General features: G+C 40.9%; 1 protein-coding gene across 1 annotated transcript in view; it reads left to right on the forward strand.

Moving 5' to 3' along the window:
• ttn.2 (titin, tandem duplicate 2) overlaps window positions 1–19197 on the forward strand; it is a 229072-nt gene that overhangs the window by 88215 nt on the left and 121660 nt on the right. The window contains 13 exon segments of the mRNA XM_037790082.1: window positions 683–726; window positions 1304–1370; window positions 3340–3396; window positions 3870–3941; window positions 4311–4379; window positions 4499–4579; window positions 4723–4794; window positions 5008–5259; window positions 5448–5957; window positions 6384–6476; window positions 6810–7418; window positions 8564–8641; window positions 8804–10365. Of these exon segments, the coding sequence (XP_037646010.1) occupies window positions 683–726; window positions 1304–1370; window positions 3340–3396; window positions 3870–3941; window positions 4311–4379; window positions 4499–4579; window positions 4723–4794; window positions 5008–5259; window positions 5448–5957; window positions 6384–6476; window positions 6810–7418; window positions 8564–8641; window positions 8804–10365 (3566 nt within the window).

Here is a 19197-nt window from a genome sequence, read left to right on the forward strand (position 1 = left end):
AGCCTAGCCTAGTTTAGCTTAGCCTAGTTTAGCTTAGCTTAGCCTAGCTTAGCTTAGCTTAGCACAGAGACGGGAGGAAACTGCTAGCCAGTGCATCTACAAACAGCTAGCATAACAAACGTTATGCCAACAGCTATTGTTTGTGCCAACGTCATGGTTACGTCACAGTGTTAGCTGGAGGCTAACGCTAGAAAAACATAGAACCCAGAGAACATAGTAACCAGAGAACATAGAACCCAGAGAACATGGTACCCAGAGAATATACAACCCAGAGAACATAGAACCCAGAGAACATAGAACCCAGAGAACATAGAACATAGAACCCAGAGAACATAGAACCCAGAGAACATACAACCCAGAGAACATACAACCCATAGAACCCAGAGAACGTAGTACCCAGATAACATAGAACCCAGAGAACATAGGGATGATCCTATATTGCCAGTGGATGTTATGCTAGCTGCAGTTAGCAGCTACATGATGTTCCTTTCAACGACTCTGAGGAACGTGAGGAACGCTGGAGAACGAGAGGAATTCCCAAAATGTTAACTGTTCCTTTAAGCCCAGAACCGTTAACATCGTGTTGTTCTGATGCTACGGAACCCGTAGTCCTGTTCCTTCTTTAAATACCTGCTTGATGGGAGTTTATCTTCTGGTATGAACCATCTTCTATATTCTGTAGATGTCCCAGACTCCTCAGTTCAGAGGCCTGAGGTGCCTTCATCAGTGCTATTCAAGGTAAGACTGAAGAAACCAGATCATGGAACCATTCAAACGTGTAGAACCTTACATACGGTTCCTTAAAACACAGCAAAGAAATAGAATTAACAATTGTTCCCCAAATGTCTCCTCATAATGAAACCAACGTGTGTTTTGTCTTTTAAAGAATCTGCTGAGTTCTTTCATTATGAAGAAGAACATCGAGGTATTTACGTCTGCTAACATCTGTAATCTGTAATCTGTAATCTAATCTAATCTAATCTAATATATTGTAATCTACTGTAATCTAATCTAATCTAATCTAATGTAATCTAATCTAATCTAATCTAATCTAATTTAATCTAATGTAATATAATATAATCTAATCTAATCTAATCTAATGTAATCTAATCTAATCTAATCTAATTTAATCTAATGTAATGTAATCTAATCTAATCCAATATACTGTAATCTAATCTAATCTAATCTAATCTAATGATATATAATCTAATCTGATGATATCTAATCTAATCTAATGATATATAATCTAATCTAATCTGATGATATCTAAAGTCTGTGTTCTTAATGATGTAATCAAACCGAGGTGTTTCTGTTTTGTGAAGAATCAGCTGAATACTCGTATCAGTATGAAGAGGAGGTGGAGCAGAGAGGTAGAACTCTTCTTCTTTATCACTCCATCATCCATCAATCCATCATCTGAGCAGATCTGGGACGAACTATCAGGGACACACCGATCAATAATCAATATTCAAAACATTTCAACTTCATATCTGCCCTAAAATATATACTCTTTATTTTGCTCATCACAATAAATGAGCATTAAGAACATTGTGATGATTTATTTTCTGAAGATGTGCTCATAAATGTGAATCTTTATCTAAACTCCACTTCTTACAGGAACTATAAAACATTTTATAACGACAGTTAATGTCTGTGAGTTAAATATCAGTAAAGAAATCAGCGCTCTATCCTAAATAATAATAATAGTTATAATAATAGTTATAATAATAGATTATAATAATAGATTATAGTAATAGTTATAATAATAGTTATAATAATAGATTATAGTAATAGTTATAATAATAGTTATAATAATAATAATAATAGTTATAATAATAATAATAATAGTTATAATAATAATAATAATAATAATAATAATAGTTATAATAATAATAATAATAATAATAGTTATAATAATAATAATAATAATAATAGTTATAATCAGTTTAAAGTGTCTCAGAATGTGACTTTACCCAGATCTGCCTCCTCCGTTCATCATAACATCATCTCTGTCGTCTGACTGATTTCATGTGATTTTGACATGTTGTTGTTTGTGTGTTTCGACCTCCGAGGATGAATTCTTCTTCTTTTTTTTAACTCTTTTAACGTTCATCCCATCTTCCATCTTCCATCTTCCATCTCTCCATCATTCACTAACTAGTTTAACTTCCTGCCGTTTCACCGTCAGAGTCTTTTGTCTCGTTGATCTGAGCTCCAGCTGAGAGTCGTCAGGAAGGTTTAACTCACTGAAATAGTTCAGATTTGTGTTCCAGGTTTAGTTTCTCTTTAAAGATTCACTTCCTGATGTTATTCAAGTTCTTCAAGACTCTGATCTGAGGGTCAAATCTCTGCTTCTGTTGGTACTCTAACAAAACAACTGGAACATCTGGACACAAAGACTGCACTACTACTCTGTAGTTGTTTTGTGTTTCTTTGTAGTTGTTTTGTGTCTCTTTGTAGTTGTTTTGTGTTTCTTTGTAGTTGTTTTGTGTTTCTTTCTAGTTGTTTTGTGTCTCTTTGTAGTTGTTTTGTGTTTCTTTGTAGTTGTTTTGTGTCTCTTTGTAGTTGTTTTGTGTTTCTTTGTAGTTGTTTTGTGTTTCTTTGTAGTTGTTTTGTGTCTCTTTGTAGTTGTTTTGTGTTTCTTTGTAGTCATTTTGTGTCTCTTTGTAGTTGTTTTGTGTTTCTTTGTAGTTGTTTTGTGTTTCTTTGTAGTTGTTTTGTGTTTCTTTGAAGTTGTTTTGTGTTTCTTTGTAGTTGTTTTGTGTCTCTTTGTAGTTGTTTTGTGTTTCTTTGTATTTATTTTGTGTTTCTTTGTAGTTGTTTTGTGTCTCTTTGTAGTTGTTTTGTGTTTCTTTGTATTTATTTTGTGTTTCTTTGTTGTCGTTTTGTCTCTTTGAAGTCATTTTGTGTCTCTTTGTAGTTGTTTAATTGACTTTCCAACAAGAAAGGTTAACAATCCCCTAGAACAGAAGCTCTGGACCCTTTGGGGGTCCTCAGACCTCAGACCTGTACCTGGGGTCCTCAGCCCTCAGACCTGTACCTGTACCTGGGGTCCTCAGACCTGTACCTGGGGTCCTCAGACCTCAGCCCTGTACCCGGGGTCCAGTTCTATCCATTCTAATCTATCATTAAATCAGGAAGTGCATTTTCTAAATCCCATTCAGCCGGTTTGTTTTAGTCCAATCTCATTAATGCGTGAAGTTACGAGACGTCTCTGAGACGACGAGACGGAGACTTTGTTGAACGGTGAAACGACGTTGTGTTTGTTGAGTTTCGGAGTGAAAACTGTCTCACGTCTGTTGTCTTCTGTCACTTCTTCTGTGTTCGTCTCACCTTCAGTGGAGTTTGAGAGCTGGACAGAAGAGACCGTAACTCAGCAGGTGTCCTCAGCTAAAGGTATCAGATCACAGGAGGATGTCTGTCGTCCTGTCTGTATACCTGTTAATACCTGTAGGAGTGTCTGTCAGATCACAGGAGGACGTCTGTTATCTGTCTGTTAATACCTGTAGGAGTGTCTGAGCCACTCTGAACCACGGCTCTGTCTCTTAATGTCCTCATGTTTATGTCTTTTACCTCCTAATGGTTCTTCTTCTGTCTTTATAATGTCCTCTCTTGGTTCCTAAACACCAGTCTGAGGTTAATCTGCTAACCTCTTTTAACTTTGCATTTCTGACTCCAAATGCCTGAGTGAAGATGATCAGTCATTATTCTGCTTTGATTTGAATTTCACTTCTTGGAGTTAAAGGAGTCTGCTCTCTGATTCTTCTCATATTAAACCACGTTATTTAACACAACACAAGGTTTAATGACAGGTGATAAAGGCTGGTATAATGTGATGGTGACTCTGGGTGTGTTTCTGTGTCCACTAGCTGCCAGATTTGCCATCGAGGAGCAAGTGGAGACCAAGAAAGTTGAGATGAGAGAGGAAATGCCAATAAAAGGTACCAAACACCTGAACGGCTTCCTGCTGCAGCTCAGCGCCTCGCAAACTTACCCGTCTGTCCTTCGTCCTTCTGTGTCTCTTTGTAGTCGTTTTATCTCTTTGTAGTCGTTTGTAGTCAGCTCAGCGCCTTGTCCTGCACAAAACGTAAAATTACCCGTCTGTCCTCCGCTACTAAAATCTTGTCTTGTTCCGCTTCATGTCTTCATTCCTCTCTTATTGTTGCTACAGATAGACTCATTATATATTATTATTATCTACTGTAGTTGCTTTTTTCTGTCTTTATTATCTTCTGCTGCGCTTCTCCGCTTGGCCTGCGAATGCTCAGCATCTCTTCTAGTGTTTCTAACACCATCGGTGTCTCTTTAAGTTCCCAAAGCTGAGAAGAAGCCTGAAGAGAAGCCGACGCCAGCTGTGAAGGAGCCGTCGCCTCCGAAAGGTACCAACATACCTCTGATGTTGGCATCAGAGAGGCATAATCATGAGTTCATCTGTGGATTTAGTTCAATATAATTGTGTCTGTATGAAATTTCACTAAATTGTACTGACGTTTTGAAGTATCGGAGGCCAGAAAGCCGGTGGAGGAAAAGGTTGCTGTGGTTTCAGTCCCAGAGAAGAAGAAAGTTCCTGCTCTAAAAGGTAGAGATGTCTGAATTCTAACATCTCCGTTCTTTGCCGATGACTCTGTCCTGATGTTTGACTATTCTGTTACGATGTGGCTCAGATTCGTCTTGTTTTCTGTGACTTTCTGGTTGATCGTGTGTTTGAATGTATCTTAAAAGAACCGGAGGAGGTTAAGAAGCCCGCCGCCATTCCCACGCCACCCGCCGAGAAGCCCGGCGTGCCAAAGAAAGGTACTTCACTTTGTTGTTTGACATCTTATCCTCAGTAGCAGCTCACTTGTCTTCCCCGCTACGTAGCTTCTCACCTCTTCAGTTGGTCTTAAGTGTTTTTCATGTAAACTTGTTCTTAGTTTCATTCTTCATCTCGCTCTTCAAAGCGTCTCTTGATTGGTCTTAGATGCTGGCATGCTAACGTTAGCTAATGTCTGTGTTACCTACTTGAAGATGAGCCCAAGCCTCAGGTACCGGCTGAGCCCAAAAAAGTGGCGCCTGCAGCTAAGCCTGAGCCCGAACCCAAACGGAAAGCAGAACCAGAACCAAAGCCTAAGGCCGCACCGGCTCCCAAAGCAGAACCAGAACCGAAGCCTAAGCCCGCACCGGCTCCCAAAGCAGAACCCGAAGCCAAACCTGCGGCGAAGCTGGAGCCTGAGGCTAAGCCGGTGCCGGTAAAGAAGCCGGTATCGCCGCCATCCAAAGGTATTTCCTGCCTTGTTGTGTTTGTGTGTGTTGATGTTAAAGACTTTTAGGACGGATGAGTTCTAACTGAGTGTTTCTGTCTCGAGTTTTAAGACGTCTGTTTTCTCAGCTTCACGTGTGGAAGCGAATCTTTGACCTTCTGTGTCCTGATTCTCTTTGATTATATCTAAACTAAATGTTGCTTTAAGTCCCCGAAGAGGCTGCGAAACCAGAGCCGGCAAAGATCAAGCCAGAACCGGCCGTAAAAAAGCCAGAACCAGAGGCTCGGAAAGCGAAACCAGAACCAGAAAAACCTAAACCAGAAGTCCGTAAACCTGAGGCTCTCGTAACCAAGCCAGGACCTTCAATTCCAAAACCTGAACCTGCTGTGGTCCCCAAACCCAAACCTGAACCAGAAGTGGTCCCCAAACCCAAACCTGAACCTGCAGTGGTCCCTAAACCTAAACCACAACCAGAAGTGGTCTCCAAACCCAAACCTGAACCTGCGGTGGTCCCTAAACCTAAACCTGAACCAGAAGTGGTCTCCAAACCCAAACCTGAACCAGCAGTGGTCGCCAAACCCAAACCAGAACCGGCCGTGATCCCCAAACCTGAACCGGCAGTGAAAAAAGCAGAACCTGAAGTTAGAGTGCCAAAGCCGGAACCTCCAAAGACCAAACCAGAACCGACGCCGGCACCAAAGGAACCTCCAAAGAAAGGTATAAAAACGACTCTGGTTTGAGATGCGGTTCTGGAGTTTTCTTAATCTTCTTAACTCCACCATCCTACTTTAACTCATCCTGAGTGATTATTGATCCTTTTTGTTTGTGCAAGCAAACTCCTTCATCTTTACCGTAACCCGTCACACTAAAACCAGAACTCTTACCTTCATCTTAAACCCTCTTCTGCTTCTTCTGTGGTTTGGTTTTGTCTAACGTCTAACACCATGTTACTGCGATGTTACTGCGATGTTACTCTGATGTTACTGCGATGTTACTGCGATGGGGCTGCACGTCCAGTTTGTCGGTTTTAGTTCTTCTTGTCTTGCACTCGATAGAGTGTTTGAGTTGGTCCGTCTCTAACAAAACTCTTCAGCTTGGACTCATTGAAAAGCTTCTAATGTCTGTGAATGGTGCTCTTTAAAGTTCCCGTGGAGGAAAAAATACCCGAGCCTCCGAAAGCTGCCAAGAAACCAGAAGTTGTTCCTCCCAAAGAAGAGCCGACAAAGAAAGAGAAAGGTACTTAAAACGTTCCTGACGGACCGTTCGTCAGTAACAAGATCAGACTTTGTTTGAGTCTGCTGTGAACCAGCAGGGTTGTGTTACTCAAATTACCACGATAAGGTTAAATGATGTTATTTCCATACTAGATATAATGTAAGTTAGGTCCCCAGAGTCCCTTTGGGTCTGGTTCCTCCAGGACCTTGACTAGCAGCACTTCATTCTGCTTAAGAAGGATCATTTGAGTAACTCCCTGCTGAGTTTAATGTGTCTTTATTTGTGCGGCAGCACGTTTCTTGGTTCTTTCTAGTCATGTCTTGTGCGTGTTGTTTGTGTCAAACCCTCTTAAAGCTTTGAAGCCCAAACCTAAACCGGTACCTGAAGAGGTGCCTGAACAAGTACCTCAGAAGGTGTTTGACCAGGTAGTGGTGACTGGACCTGAACCTGAGAAGAAAGTACTTGAAGCAGTGCCGGAGAGACGGCCTCCAGGGAAACCCGAGGTGAAGGAAAAGACCCCTGAGAGGGTCCCGGAGAAGGTTCTGATCCCTGAAAGGGTCCCAGAGAAGACCCCTGAGAGGGTCCTGGAGAAGGTTCTGATCCCTGAAAGGGTCCCAGAGAAGACCCCTGAGAGGGTCCCGGAGAAGGTTCTGATCCCTGAAAGGGTCCCGGAGAAGGTTCCGACCCCTGAGAGGGTCCCGGAGAAGGTCGTGATCCCTGAGAGGAAAGTGGAGGAAATACCAAAGAGGGTTCCAGAAAAAGTACCAGAGGAAAAGGTTCCTCCTGAGAGGAAGCCTGTAAAGGTTCCTCAGAAGGTGGCTGAAGACCAGAGGACTCCTGAGAAGGAAGTAAAACCTGAACTGGCGCCTAAGAAACCAGCAGAGAGGATCTCTGTAGATAAACCAGCTGAGAAGGTGCCTGAAGCTAAACCTAAACGAGAGGTAGAAGAAACTCTTCCTAAAGGTACAGCCGAGGCACACCTCTCTTTCTTTCTTTGTGTCTTCATGCATGTGAACCGTCGGTAACAGTCAAGTTACAGTTACACTCGCCGTAGGGCATCGACACGCACGCTCAAAAACATTACATGTTGATTTTAGTTTGGATTAAAGCAAAAAGGCCGACCATCATTTAAATGTATTGATTGTTGTCAGGACCTCAGACGGTCAGCTCTACGAACGCAAAAGTCTGATAGATTGACCCGGCCGAGTGTTGGCGTATCCTCATTGGCCTTTACTCTTTCAAAATGAAAAGGCAGGAACGGTCCGTTGTTCAAATGAGTCCGTCCAGCGTGACGCGACCGGCTCATGAAACTTGGACCAAACCTCTTAAACTAGACGATCTAGTTCTAAAATGAAACCTGACTCAGCGGTGGCACCATCGCCTATTTATCACTTAAAATGTTTTCAGAAGTAGATTTTGGTGGATTGTTTAGACGTAATAACAGAAAGATTATGGGCAGGCCGCCATGTTGTTTCCTGTTTGAAACGGCGAGCAGAGAACCAGGGACCAATCAGGTGCATTCAACGAGAGGATACGTCACCGCTTTAACCGCCAGTTGAGCCAAAGAGTTTAGAAGCAAAGAGACGAAACTCTAAAAAATACGAAATACTTTAGTTTTACTTTTGTACGTCTCTTTGTAGGAGGATGTTTTACTGGCGTCTGGCCGTCTCTTTCAGTCCAAAAAGGTGGAAGCGTAGCTCTGCTGCTGGGCGAATCGCCTACCGTCCGTCCCATCCTCGTGAACGCGATACCTCAGCTAAAGCCTTGATTGAATTTTTTCAAATTTTGCATAATTGTTCACTTGGACTCAAGGATGAACTGATCTTTCTCTGAACAATCAACAATTTAATGTTTTAGAGTGTGATGTTCGGAGTCTTCACACCGGCTGTAAACTGAACCCAAACTGAACTTTCTTCTTCTTCAGGTTTCTTAACGTCTTACATCCCTCTTTGAGGTCTTACTTCTTGCTGTGTTTTTTGTGTTATTTAATGTTTGCTGGTTATTTCTAAATGTTTGTCTGTTAAATGTCTAAATTCTCTTCTTTTAAAATTATATTTTGCGATCTTTACGCTCCGTCTTGGATTAAAAACTGATTCATTCTTTGAAAGAAATAGAAACTAAGAAGATCGAGAAGATTCATCCGTCGGAGGTTGAACATGAGATAAAAGTCTCTCCTCCAGAAAAAGGTACCGACCATCTGAGAACCCGATGGAGTACTTTAACCTCTGATTAATCTCTGTGTCGTCTCCTCCTAACACTAATGCTTGTCTTTGTGTTTTGTCATCACCTCTTGGCGCCGCCGCATGACGCCTCTTCTTCTTCTTCTTCACCTCTTAAAAAACGTCCAGGAACGACGACGAGTCTCGTTAAGATTGAGCGAAGGAAAGGAGCTCAGAAGATACAGGAAGTCTATTACGTGACGGAGAAAGTGTCGCCCACGGAGGAGGTGTGGGAACACGAAGAGGTGGTGGAAGAACAAGCCGAAGCGTTGTACGAGGACGACGTGGCTCGCATGGCCGAGACCATCGTGTCGTTGTCAGAAGTAGACGTCTTCGGTACAACGGAAAAGGCGAGAGATAAAAAGTCTGAGCTGAGAGGCGAGATATCTGTTACTGACTCTTCAAAGAGGAAAGAAACCAGGTTGACTAAACACAGAGTCCCCAAAACACAAGAAACCATAGTTGTAGTCCAGGAATCTGGATCTGACGCAGATAGGGAGGTCACACCGCTGCAGGAGAAACCTACCAGAGAAGAAGATTCTTTCATCCGGACGATCGAGTCGCCAACGGAGGAAATTACAGATGAGAGGAAAGACAGCGTTTCAGTCAGGAAGGTTGTTTCTAAACAAAGAAGTGGCATTACCATTAAAACAGAGAGCAAAGAGAGACAACAGGAAGTCAGGGAAACTAGTCTAGTCAAAGAGATCGAGTCAGTAAAACAGAAGATCCCATCAGTGACCGATAAAACAAAACCAGTTATTATCAGCACAGAAGCTAGAAAGGTAGAAACTGAAGTCACCTACGAGGAATCGATCGACCACGACGTCGAGATTATATCAGATATTCCAGAAGAAAAATACAGTCGAGCTGAAAAGATTACAGAAATCACAATCCAGCAGAGAGAAGTCAGAGTTAAAGACAAACCAGAGAAAACCAGTAGGACGGACGAGACTGGAATTAAACCAGACTCTGAAACTAGTGCACCAGGAAAGGTGTCGGTAAAGAAACAAGAGAAGAAGATAGTTGATACAAAACAGGAGAGAGTTGCTGAAAAACCAAAACCTAAAGAAGAGGTAAAACCAGAACCTAGAGATGAGGTAAAACCTAAAGCTAAAGAAGAAGTAAAACCTAAAGCTAAAGAAGAAGTAAAACCAGAACCTAAAGATGAGGTAAAACCTAAAGAGAAAGTAGAAGTAAAACCAAAACCTAAAGAAGAGGTAAAACCAGAACCTCGAGATGAGGTAAAACCTAAAGCTAAAGAAGAAGTAAAACCTAAAGCTAAAGATGAGGCAAAACCAGAACCGAAAGATGAGGCAAAACCAGAACCTAAAGATGAGGTAAAACCAGAACCTAAAGAAGAAATAAAACCAAAACCTAAAGAAGTAAAACCAGAACCTAAAGAAGAGGTAAAACCAAAACCTAAAGAAGAGGTAAAACCAAAACCTAAAGAAGAGGTAAAACCAGAAGAGTCAGTAACAGATGTCGAACTTCAGAAGCCAAAAGTGACCGAATACAAGAAAAAAGAGGAACCCAAAGACCTCCGTCCTCAGAGATTCGATACTGAAAAGACAAAAGAAGAAACACGTATTTTAGTCGAGGACGCGGTTCAGACGAAACCTTCAGTACCAGAGAAGAAAAGGATTTCCCCACAAACAGCTTCCAGAGGTACAAACAGAAACTCTAACATCTCTAACTCTTAAATCTTTAACCACCACCGTGGCTAAACGTCTCTTTATACAACACTTCATTGTGTTTAAAGGGCTTCTTTTTTTTTTTTTCCCTTTGTGGTTTTAAGTCTTTCTTCCTCTGTTTTCTCCTCTTAAATGTTAACATCTTGCGTTAAAACAAAACCTGATTCTTCTTTAAAGAACCAGAAGTCGAGGCCGAGACGATTCCCACAGCGATTGTTGCTGCTCCGTCTCCAGAGAGAGGTACAATGACTCTCCCGTCAGCTCTTAACTACCTTCTTATTATCTCTGTTTGTCTTCTTTAACTCCAGATGTTTGTGTTTGTGTTGTTGTTTTTTCCTCTAACCTCTTGGCACCGCCACATGGTGCTTTCTCTTCTCACCTCTTAAAAATCGTTCATCCTCCAGCGGCCGCTGCCGCCACCGCTCATTTAACGGCTGAGAAACGAGACGAGGACGAAGCTGAAATACGTCACAAGGATGATGAAGAAATTATGGTCGAAAGTCTTACATCTCTACCGCAAGAAGAGATTTTAATGATAGAACCTGATGAAGCGTCTGAAATAAGTGGTGATATATCGGATACTGGCGGTTTAAAGACGAGGGCTCTTAAAACGAAAAGGAAAACAGCTGTACCAGCCAAACAAAAAGAGATTTCTGTCCAAAAAACTGATTCTCCAACAGCGATCGTAGAAATAAAAGACATTAAAGAAGTTACTAAAGAAACAAGACAACATGAGAGTCCAGAGATTTCAGTTTCTGATCAAAAACAAGTGAAGAAAGGTTTTATTACCAGACAAGGACTAAAAGATCAACCTAGATTACCAGTTAGACCTGAAGAATCCAGTTCGGCAGGCGGTAAACCTTTAGAAAAAGCACTAAAGCAAACTGACCAAGAAAAACCTGAAACAAAGACACAAAAAACTGATTCTTCTGAGCTTTTTATACCAACAGAAACCTTCAAACCTGGAATAGTTGAATCTGACGAAGCAGAGGTGAAGTCTGTCAGACAGAAAACATTCATCAAGAAACCAGTCGGACTAGAAATAGATTTACAATCTAAAGAAGATATGTCACATGAGGCTGAAAATCAGATTGAAGAAATTCAGTCGGCAGCGTTTAAAACTCTTCAAAAGAAAGAAATACAAAAGGAGAAAGGTGAGTCTAAGAAACCAGAGATACAGGAAGTGACTAAAGATAAAGAGGAGGAAGAAACATCCATTAGAGGAGGTGAGGGACTAACGGACAGATTACAGAAACCAGAGGAGGTTTCTAAAAAGAAAATACGACCATCCAAACAAAAAGAACAGACTGTAGAAAAGACAGAAGAATTAGATTTGAGGGCAGTTCCAGAAAAAGACGTGAAACAAGAACAGCTAACCAAAGAAAAGTCAACCAGCGAGCTTCTGCCTGAATCTATTTTGTCCAAAGTAGTTCGACTTAAAGATAAACTGGTCAAAGTCAGTCCGATGGAGGGAACCACCGAGATGGAACCCAACACAGAGACCTCAGTTTATCCCGAGAAAGAAGTCAAACGCCCAGAATCGGAGACAGAAACTGATAAAACCCTTAAAATACCTGAAAGCTTATCAAAGACAAAGATCAAAGATGTAACTCCAAAAGTTAGACGTCAGACAGCGGTTGAAGACGAAGACAAACATGTCAAAGTGAGACCAAAAGAAAAGACAAAACCAAGACGAGAGCAACCAGAAAAACAGTCCTCCGTTAAATCTGAACCAGATGGAGAACCAGAACAAACCGTAGAGCGTTTTACCCCAGAACAAACCGTAGAGCGTTTTACCCCAGAACAAACCGTAGAACGTTTTACCCCAGAACAAACCGTAGAACGTTTTACCCCAGAACAAACCGTAGAGCGTTTTACCCCAGAACAAACCGTAGAGCGTTTTACCCCAGAACAAACCGTAGAACGTTTTACCCCAGAACAAACCGTAGAACGTTTTACCCCAGAACAAACCGTAGAACGTTTTACCCCAGAACACACCGTAGAGCGTTTTACCCCAGAACAAACCGTAGAGCGTTTTACCCCCGGACAAAACACAACTAAAGATGAAAGAGCGGTTAAAATAGAAGAGAAAGGAGAACAGATGTTAAAAGACAAACTAGAGATAGTTTCATCTGAGGATAAACAACTCGCCATCCCTCCGACTGAAAAGAAAAAAAACAGACCGGAACAAACTGAAAGAAAAGCATCAACTGCTCCTGTTGTTGAGAAAATATTCATAAAGTCATCGACAGAACAAGAACCAACGTTAGCCAAAGCTGAAGCGACTAAAGTTAAAGAAGCTCAGTTAAAACTGGTTACAAGTAAAGATCGAACTTTTAAAACTGAAAAAGGAAAACAAGCATTTTTGTTAGAAATGCCTCAAATAGAAGACGATAAATCTGAAGAAACTACAGTTCAGTCGGAGGTCAGCAGAGATGAAATCGACAAAGTTACAGATAAATTAATTCCCACTGAAGAGCAGAAAACAAAGAAACTTTTAAGAAAGTCGTTGATTAAAGAGAAAGATACTCAAAAACAGCTGAAACCAGTCAAAGTTAAAGCTGACGATGTCCAGTCAAAGATTAAAGATGAAACTGCTGAAGGCGCTCCTGTTAAAGTAAAGGAAGTAACGAAACAAGAACCAACTGAAAGAACGTCTACTGAAGTGATCAAATTAACTCCTAAAGAATCACTGACAGCAGGACAGCATTCAGAAAAATGGGTCAAAACAGCAGAAGACGTTGTAGAAAAAGTGGATAGAGATAAGGAGATAAAGCCGTCACCAACAGAAAGACCTAAGGAAGAGATAAAACCTGAGGAATTACTGATAGACAAAACTAAAGAATCAAGTAAAGAGGCGATCCCTGATTCAGAGGCCATTTCTCCAAAGAAAGACAGACAGCAGATATTACATAAAACTGATAGAGATGCTCTCATCAAACAGAAGAAACCAGCAAGAAAAGAACAAGTTGGAAGGAAAGGGTTAGATACGCCTGTGATGGATGAAACAACTGAAATTAAAACCTCAGAGATCGAGTCAGTATCTCAACAGAAACCTCAACAGATTATAGTTGAACATGACCAGCTAAAGGTCAGCACTGTTAAAGATAAAACCTTTAAAGTTAGTCCTGTTAAAGAAGCAAAAACAAAACAGGAACAGATCGAAAGAAAGGTTTCAGTTACACCTTTAGTTGAGGAAACTTCTGAAGAACTGGAAGTAGCTCCTGAAGAACATGCAGAAATCAGAGAAACTGATGAGGAAACTGATTCCTTTGGAGAAATACCTTCTGAAACATCAATATCCCTGAAGAAGAGAGGACAAAAGTTAGCTAAAACTAAAGAGGTTGCAGATGAACAAATCCCATCAAAATTCGTCACAGTTAAAGATCAAATTCAAAAAGTGACTCCCATCAAAGATGGTACACATGAAGAACGTGCAGAAACTAAAGAATCTGTCACAGATCGTCCAACGTTTGATGCGTCAGAGAGTGAATCAGTATCTCAACAATCGAAACCTCAACAGATTGTAGTTGAACACAACCAGCTGAAGGTCAGCACTGTTAGAGATAAAACCTTTAAAGTTAGTCCTGTTAAAGAAGCAAAAACAAAACAAGAACAGATCGGAAGAAAGGTTTCAGTTACACCTTTAGTTGAGGAAACTTCCAAAGAACTGGAAGTAGCTCCTGAAGAACATGCAGAAACCAGAGAAACTGATGATGAAACTGATTCCTTTGAAGAATTACCAATATCCCTGAAGAAGAGAGGACAAAAGTTAGCTAAAGCTAAAGAGGTTGTAGACGAACAAATCCCATCAAAGTTTGTCAGAGTTAAGGATAAAATTCAAAAAGTGACTCCCATCAAAGATGGTACACATGAAAAACGTGCAGAAACTAGATCCGTCACAGATCGTGCAACGTTTGATGAGGATGTCGATACGTCAGAGAGCGATTTAGTATCTCCACAAGAACCACAACAGAAACCTCAACAGATTGTAGTTGAACACGACCAGCTGAAGGTCAGCACTGTTAGAGATAAAACCTTTAAAGTTAGTCCTGTTAAAGAAGAAAAAACAAAACAGGTACAGATCGAAAGAAAGGTTTCAGTTACACCTTTAGTTGAGGAAACTTCTAAAGAACTGGAAGTAGCTCCTGAAGAACATGCAGAAACCAGAGAAACTGAATTAGCAGCAGTTGATGAGGAAATTGATAAATCAGAGATTATTTCTCAGAAGGAATCGAGGCGACAAAAGTTAAAAGTCAAAACTAAAGAGGTTGCAGACAAACAAATCCCATCAAAGTGTGTTACAGTTAAGGATAAAATTAAAAAAGTGACTCCTGTCAAAGATGGTAAGCCTGAATTTATCACAGATCATACAATGTTTGATGAGGATGTTGATACGACAGAGAGCGATTTAGTATCTCCACAAGAACGACAACAGAAACCTCAACGGATTGTAGTTGAACATGACCAGCTAAAGGTCAGCACTGTTAGAGATAAAACCTTTAAAGTTAGTACTGTTAAAGAAGCAAAAACAAAACAGAAACAGGTCGAAAGAAAGGTTTCAGTTACACCTTTAACGGAGGAAACTTCTAAAGAACTGGAAGTAGCTCCTGAAGAACATGCAGAAATCCAAGAAAAGGTAGTTGATGAGGAAACTGATGTGTCAGAGATTATTTCTCAGAAGGAATCAAAACAACAAATGTTAGCTAAAACTAAAGTGGTTGCAGACGAACAAATCACATCAAAGTTTGTCACAGTTAAGGACAAAATTGTAAAAGTGACTCCTATTGAAGATGGGACACCAAAAGCACCAGCACAACTAATTAAAAGAGACGTCTCAGATGCATCTGAGGTTGAGTTACCCGTACCATATGCAGAATCTTTTCCTAAGTCTGAACTGAGCTTCTCGAAGGAAGAAACACCAAAGATAAAGAGATCACAGAAGCCACCAAAGACTGGAGATAAAATAGATGATGAATTCCAGTTAGTTGTTGTCTCGATTAAAGATAAAAAAGGCCAAACTCCTCTGACTGAAGACAAGAAAACAAAACAGGAACAGGAGCAATTGTTGAGGGTAGATGCTGCCAAGGAAACTGGGACTGTTTCTCCTAAGAAAGATGGAGCTCAAAAGTCAGCCAAAAAGACTACAGTTGAAGAAGTCCAGGCCAGGACAGTCAGCATTACAGATGGATACGGTAGTGTTACACCTTTTGAGGCAACACAAATCAAACAGGAACAAGTTGAAAGAATGAGGGATGTAGACATCAAAGACATTTCTGTAAGTTCAGTTGAAGGAATCAGGTCTAACTTAGTCCCAGTTAGAAGTGAAACAGAAAAAGTGTCTCTCGTGGAAAAGAAGACCCTAAAAAGACAGGATCAGGTTGACAGCGTAGCCTCAGAGCCTGAAGTAACCTATGCAAAGTCTGATGCTCCAGAAAAATATGCTAAAACTGAAAGAACTGTTAAAGACCGAGAAACAGAGACACTATTTGAAACCGCTCATCCAAAGAAAGAAAAATCGCAAAAGTCAGCAAAGATGGTTGAAGATATTCAGCCAATAGGAGATTCAAAGAAAAGACAAAACAGACAAATTGCTACTCTTAAAAAGAAGGAAATAAGGCAGGAAACAGAAACAAAGCAGAAGTTTTTACCTGAGATGGAAGTCAGAGATGACATATCTCAAGAACAAGACCAGAAATTAGTCAAAACTCATAAGATTAAACCAATTCTAGATGAAAGTGGCAGAGTCCCTCCAACTGTAAAGACAAAACAATAAAAGCGTAAACAAATCGAAAGAAAGGATTCGGTTACAGCTCTGCAAGACAAACCATCTAAAGAAGAAACAGCTGAGATCCAGTCCAAGACAGTCGTTGTAAAACACGAATACGTAGTGTATACTCATCGGATACAAAACAGGAACAAGTGGAAAAGAAAGTTTTCAGAAGCAGCTGCGATGGAGGTTGCATCAGAAAAACCTCAGATAGTAAAAGAAGGAGATGCTTTATCAGATACCTCCAAACATATTACAGTTGAACAAGCCAAAACTAAGGAAGTTAAAGATAAACCAGACAAATCTGAAGTTAAAGGAAATGTTTCAGGTGCAGCTAAACCAGAAAAACTTCTAGTAATGGACAAAACCAGACAGACGACAAAAAATAGAAACAAAGACAGCAGTTTCTCCTGTAATGGAGGAAACAAAAACAGACATACTGATGGAAAAAGATGCGTTCAAGACGAAAGAGAAAGACGCAACTAAAACAGAAGAAGGGCTGAAGTTTGACATTAGTATTGAAGATGTCCAGGACAAAGAAACCCCTAAAAGAGAAAGGCCAAAGATTGGGCAAAGGTACAAAAACTTCCCTTGAGGAAGTGCAGTCCAAGACAGTCGTAGTTATAAGATGAATACGGTAGTGTTACTCCATTGAAAGGAACAGAAAACTAAACAGGAACAAGTGGATAAGAAAGTTTCAGTGGCATCTGTGATGGACGTTGCATCTGAAAGGTCTCTGATAGTGTCAGAAGGAGATGTTAAATTAGACACCCTCCAAGGTTTATCACACCTGACGAGCTCGTTAAAGACATTGCGTCAAGAAAAGAGGATGTTTTTGAGTCGGATGACGTTTCTCTAAAGACAAAGGAGACTCTAAGGGACAAGAAAGACACTAGAGTTGAACAAGTCATGTCTAAAAGTAGACCTAGTTGAAGCTCAGATTAGAGACGGTTTTCTGCCGTTAGAGAGGAATTGCCTATAAGACAGGAACAAATTGAAAGAAAGGCCACTTCTCTGACAGAGGTAACGGACACAGGGATTGAAGACATTCAGTCAAAGAAATCTTAAATCCCTGAAAGGAGAAAGGACAGAAGTTTTCCCTAGGAGAAGTGCAGCCCAACACCGTTAGAGTTAAAGATGAATACGGTAGTGTTTGCTCCAATCGAAGTAATGGAAACAAAAGTGGAAAAAACAGTTTCAGTTGCACCTGTGATGGAGGTTTGCATCTGAAAAACAATCTCATCGTTAAAGAAGGAGATGTTAAATCAGACACCCTCCAAAGATTGATCATACCTGACAAGCTTGTTAAAGACGTTGCATCAAGGAAGAGGACGTTTATGAATCCGCTGAGGTTTCTCTTGTAAGACATTCACGAATTCCAGAGACCGTTTAGCTTGAACGAGAGATTACAGATAAAGATACTCAGTTAAAAGAAGACACAAGTCAATTAAAAAACTGCATTTGTTGACGAGACAATACCAACACCAACAAAACAGAAACAAAGGCAGAAGTGTCGGCTGTTACTCCCCAAAAGACTCCAGAAACATCGGTAGGAGAAGATGCTAAAACTGAGGAGTTGTTCGAGACCTTCAACAAGACATGAGGAAGTTAGATGTGATCGTACAAAGAAACCAGACCTCTCTGAAAGCCGAGGAGAGGTTACAGTTGAAGGCATTCAGTCCTAAAACAGACACCGTTAAAGACGTTTTTTCTCAGCGTTACTCCGAATGTAGAAACAAAACAGGAACAAATAGAAAGAAAAGCCTCAAGGACACCCGTACTGGGTGTTGCATATGAAAAACCACTAATTGTGAAAGAACAAGATGTTATATTAGATACTCCGCAAAGGTACATTCCCCTTACGATCTCGTAAAAGACGTTACCTCAAGAAAAATGGAGGCAGAGGATATTTCTTTAAAGAAAGACGGAGCCACAAAGCTAGATCAAACCTGAAGAGTTTAAAGTACAAGAAAGCAAATCAAAGGTTGAAATACTTGGTGACAAGACTTCCAAAGTTACTTCCGGTAAGAAACAACCAGAGCAGAGTCCACCGCTAAGGGAGTACCGCTCGGCAAGATGTTTCAGACAAATACCCCAGAACTGTTGGAGATGCTCAAACAGAGTTTTCTAAAACAGACTAAATCTGATCCTGTTAGTAAGATAATCACGGTTAAAGATAAAAGAGCCACAGTTAGTCCTGCCGAAGGAACAAAAATAAAGCTTGAACACATTAAAGGCAAAGCTGCATTAACGCCTGCAACCGAGGCGACGTCTAAAGAATCAGTTATAGCAGACCGACAGGGCGAAAAATACACCAAAAGAGAACTTCTCCTCAAAGACAGAATCACAACAGAAGATGAAATTAAAACAATTGTCAGCTGAACGAGACTTTAAAGATGAAGAAGAAAGGCAAAAACAATCACTGGTCAGGACCAAGTAAGACGGGAACAAGTCGAAAGAAAACCCGCCGTTACGTCGCTGTTGAGGCGACACCAAAAAGGGCAGGATGCTTCGGAAAGACAACGAAATTAGTTAAACCCAAGAAAAGTGAGACATGAAACAATGATGAGAAAAAACAAAACCATCCAAAGAGTTTAGCTGATACTGATGCGATGCCTTTGCATGAGCCCCGAGTCGAGAAATCGCCAGTAACCGATGAAACCAAACCAAAGACTATACTAACTCTTTCAGGAACGGTGCCACCGGGAAGTCTCGTCTGAGAGCAGGGACGTCCGTGATACGCCCCTCCTCAGGTGAAGTTTAGAAACCAGTGAGCAGAGAGGATGGAGAAGCTTCGAGGGTGGCTTCAGGTCCGTCATAGAAACCAGGGGTTTTATCTTTTGGGACCAGAAGGAATATGCAGAACATCAAGAATCCTCCAGAGGTATAGAGGGAAAACTGTTATGTGTCACCGAGCACGTGTTTTTTGAGCACCTGAGCACCAAACATCGTTGTGCACCTCCTCGTTTATCACCCTCTTTAAGGACTTCATACCTCTTTGTCATCATCATCCCCAGAGGATATCATGTCACATCACCCATTTTGTTTGGGCACGAACTGTA

This window comes from Sebastes umbrosus, chromosome 13 (genome assembly GCF_015220745.1).
Source record: "Sebastes umbrosus isolate fSebUmb1 chromosome 13, fSebUmb1.pri, whole genome shotgun sequence".
Taxonomy (NCBI): domain Eukaryota; kingdom Metazoa; phylum Chordata; class Actinopteri; order Perciformes; family Sebastidae; genus Sebastes; species Sebastes umbrosus.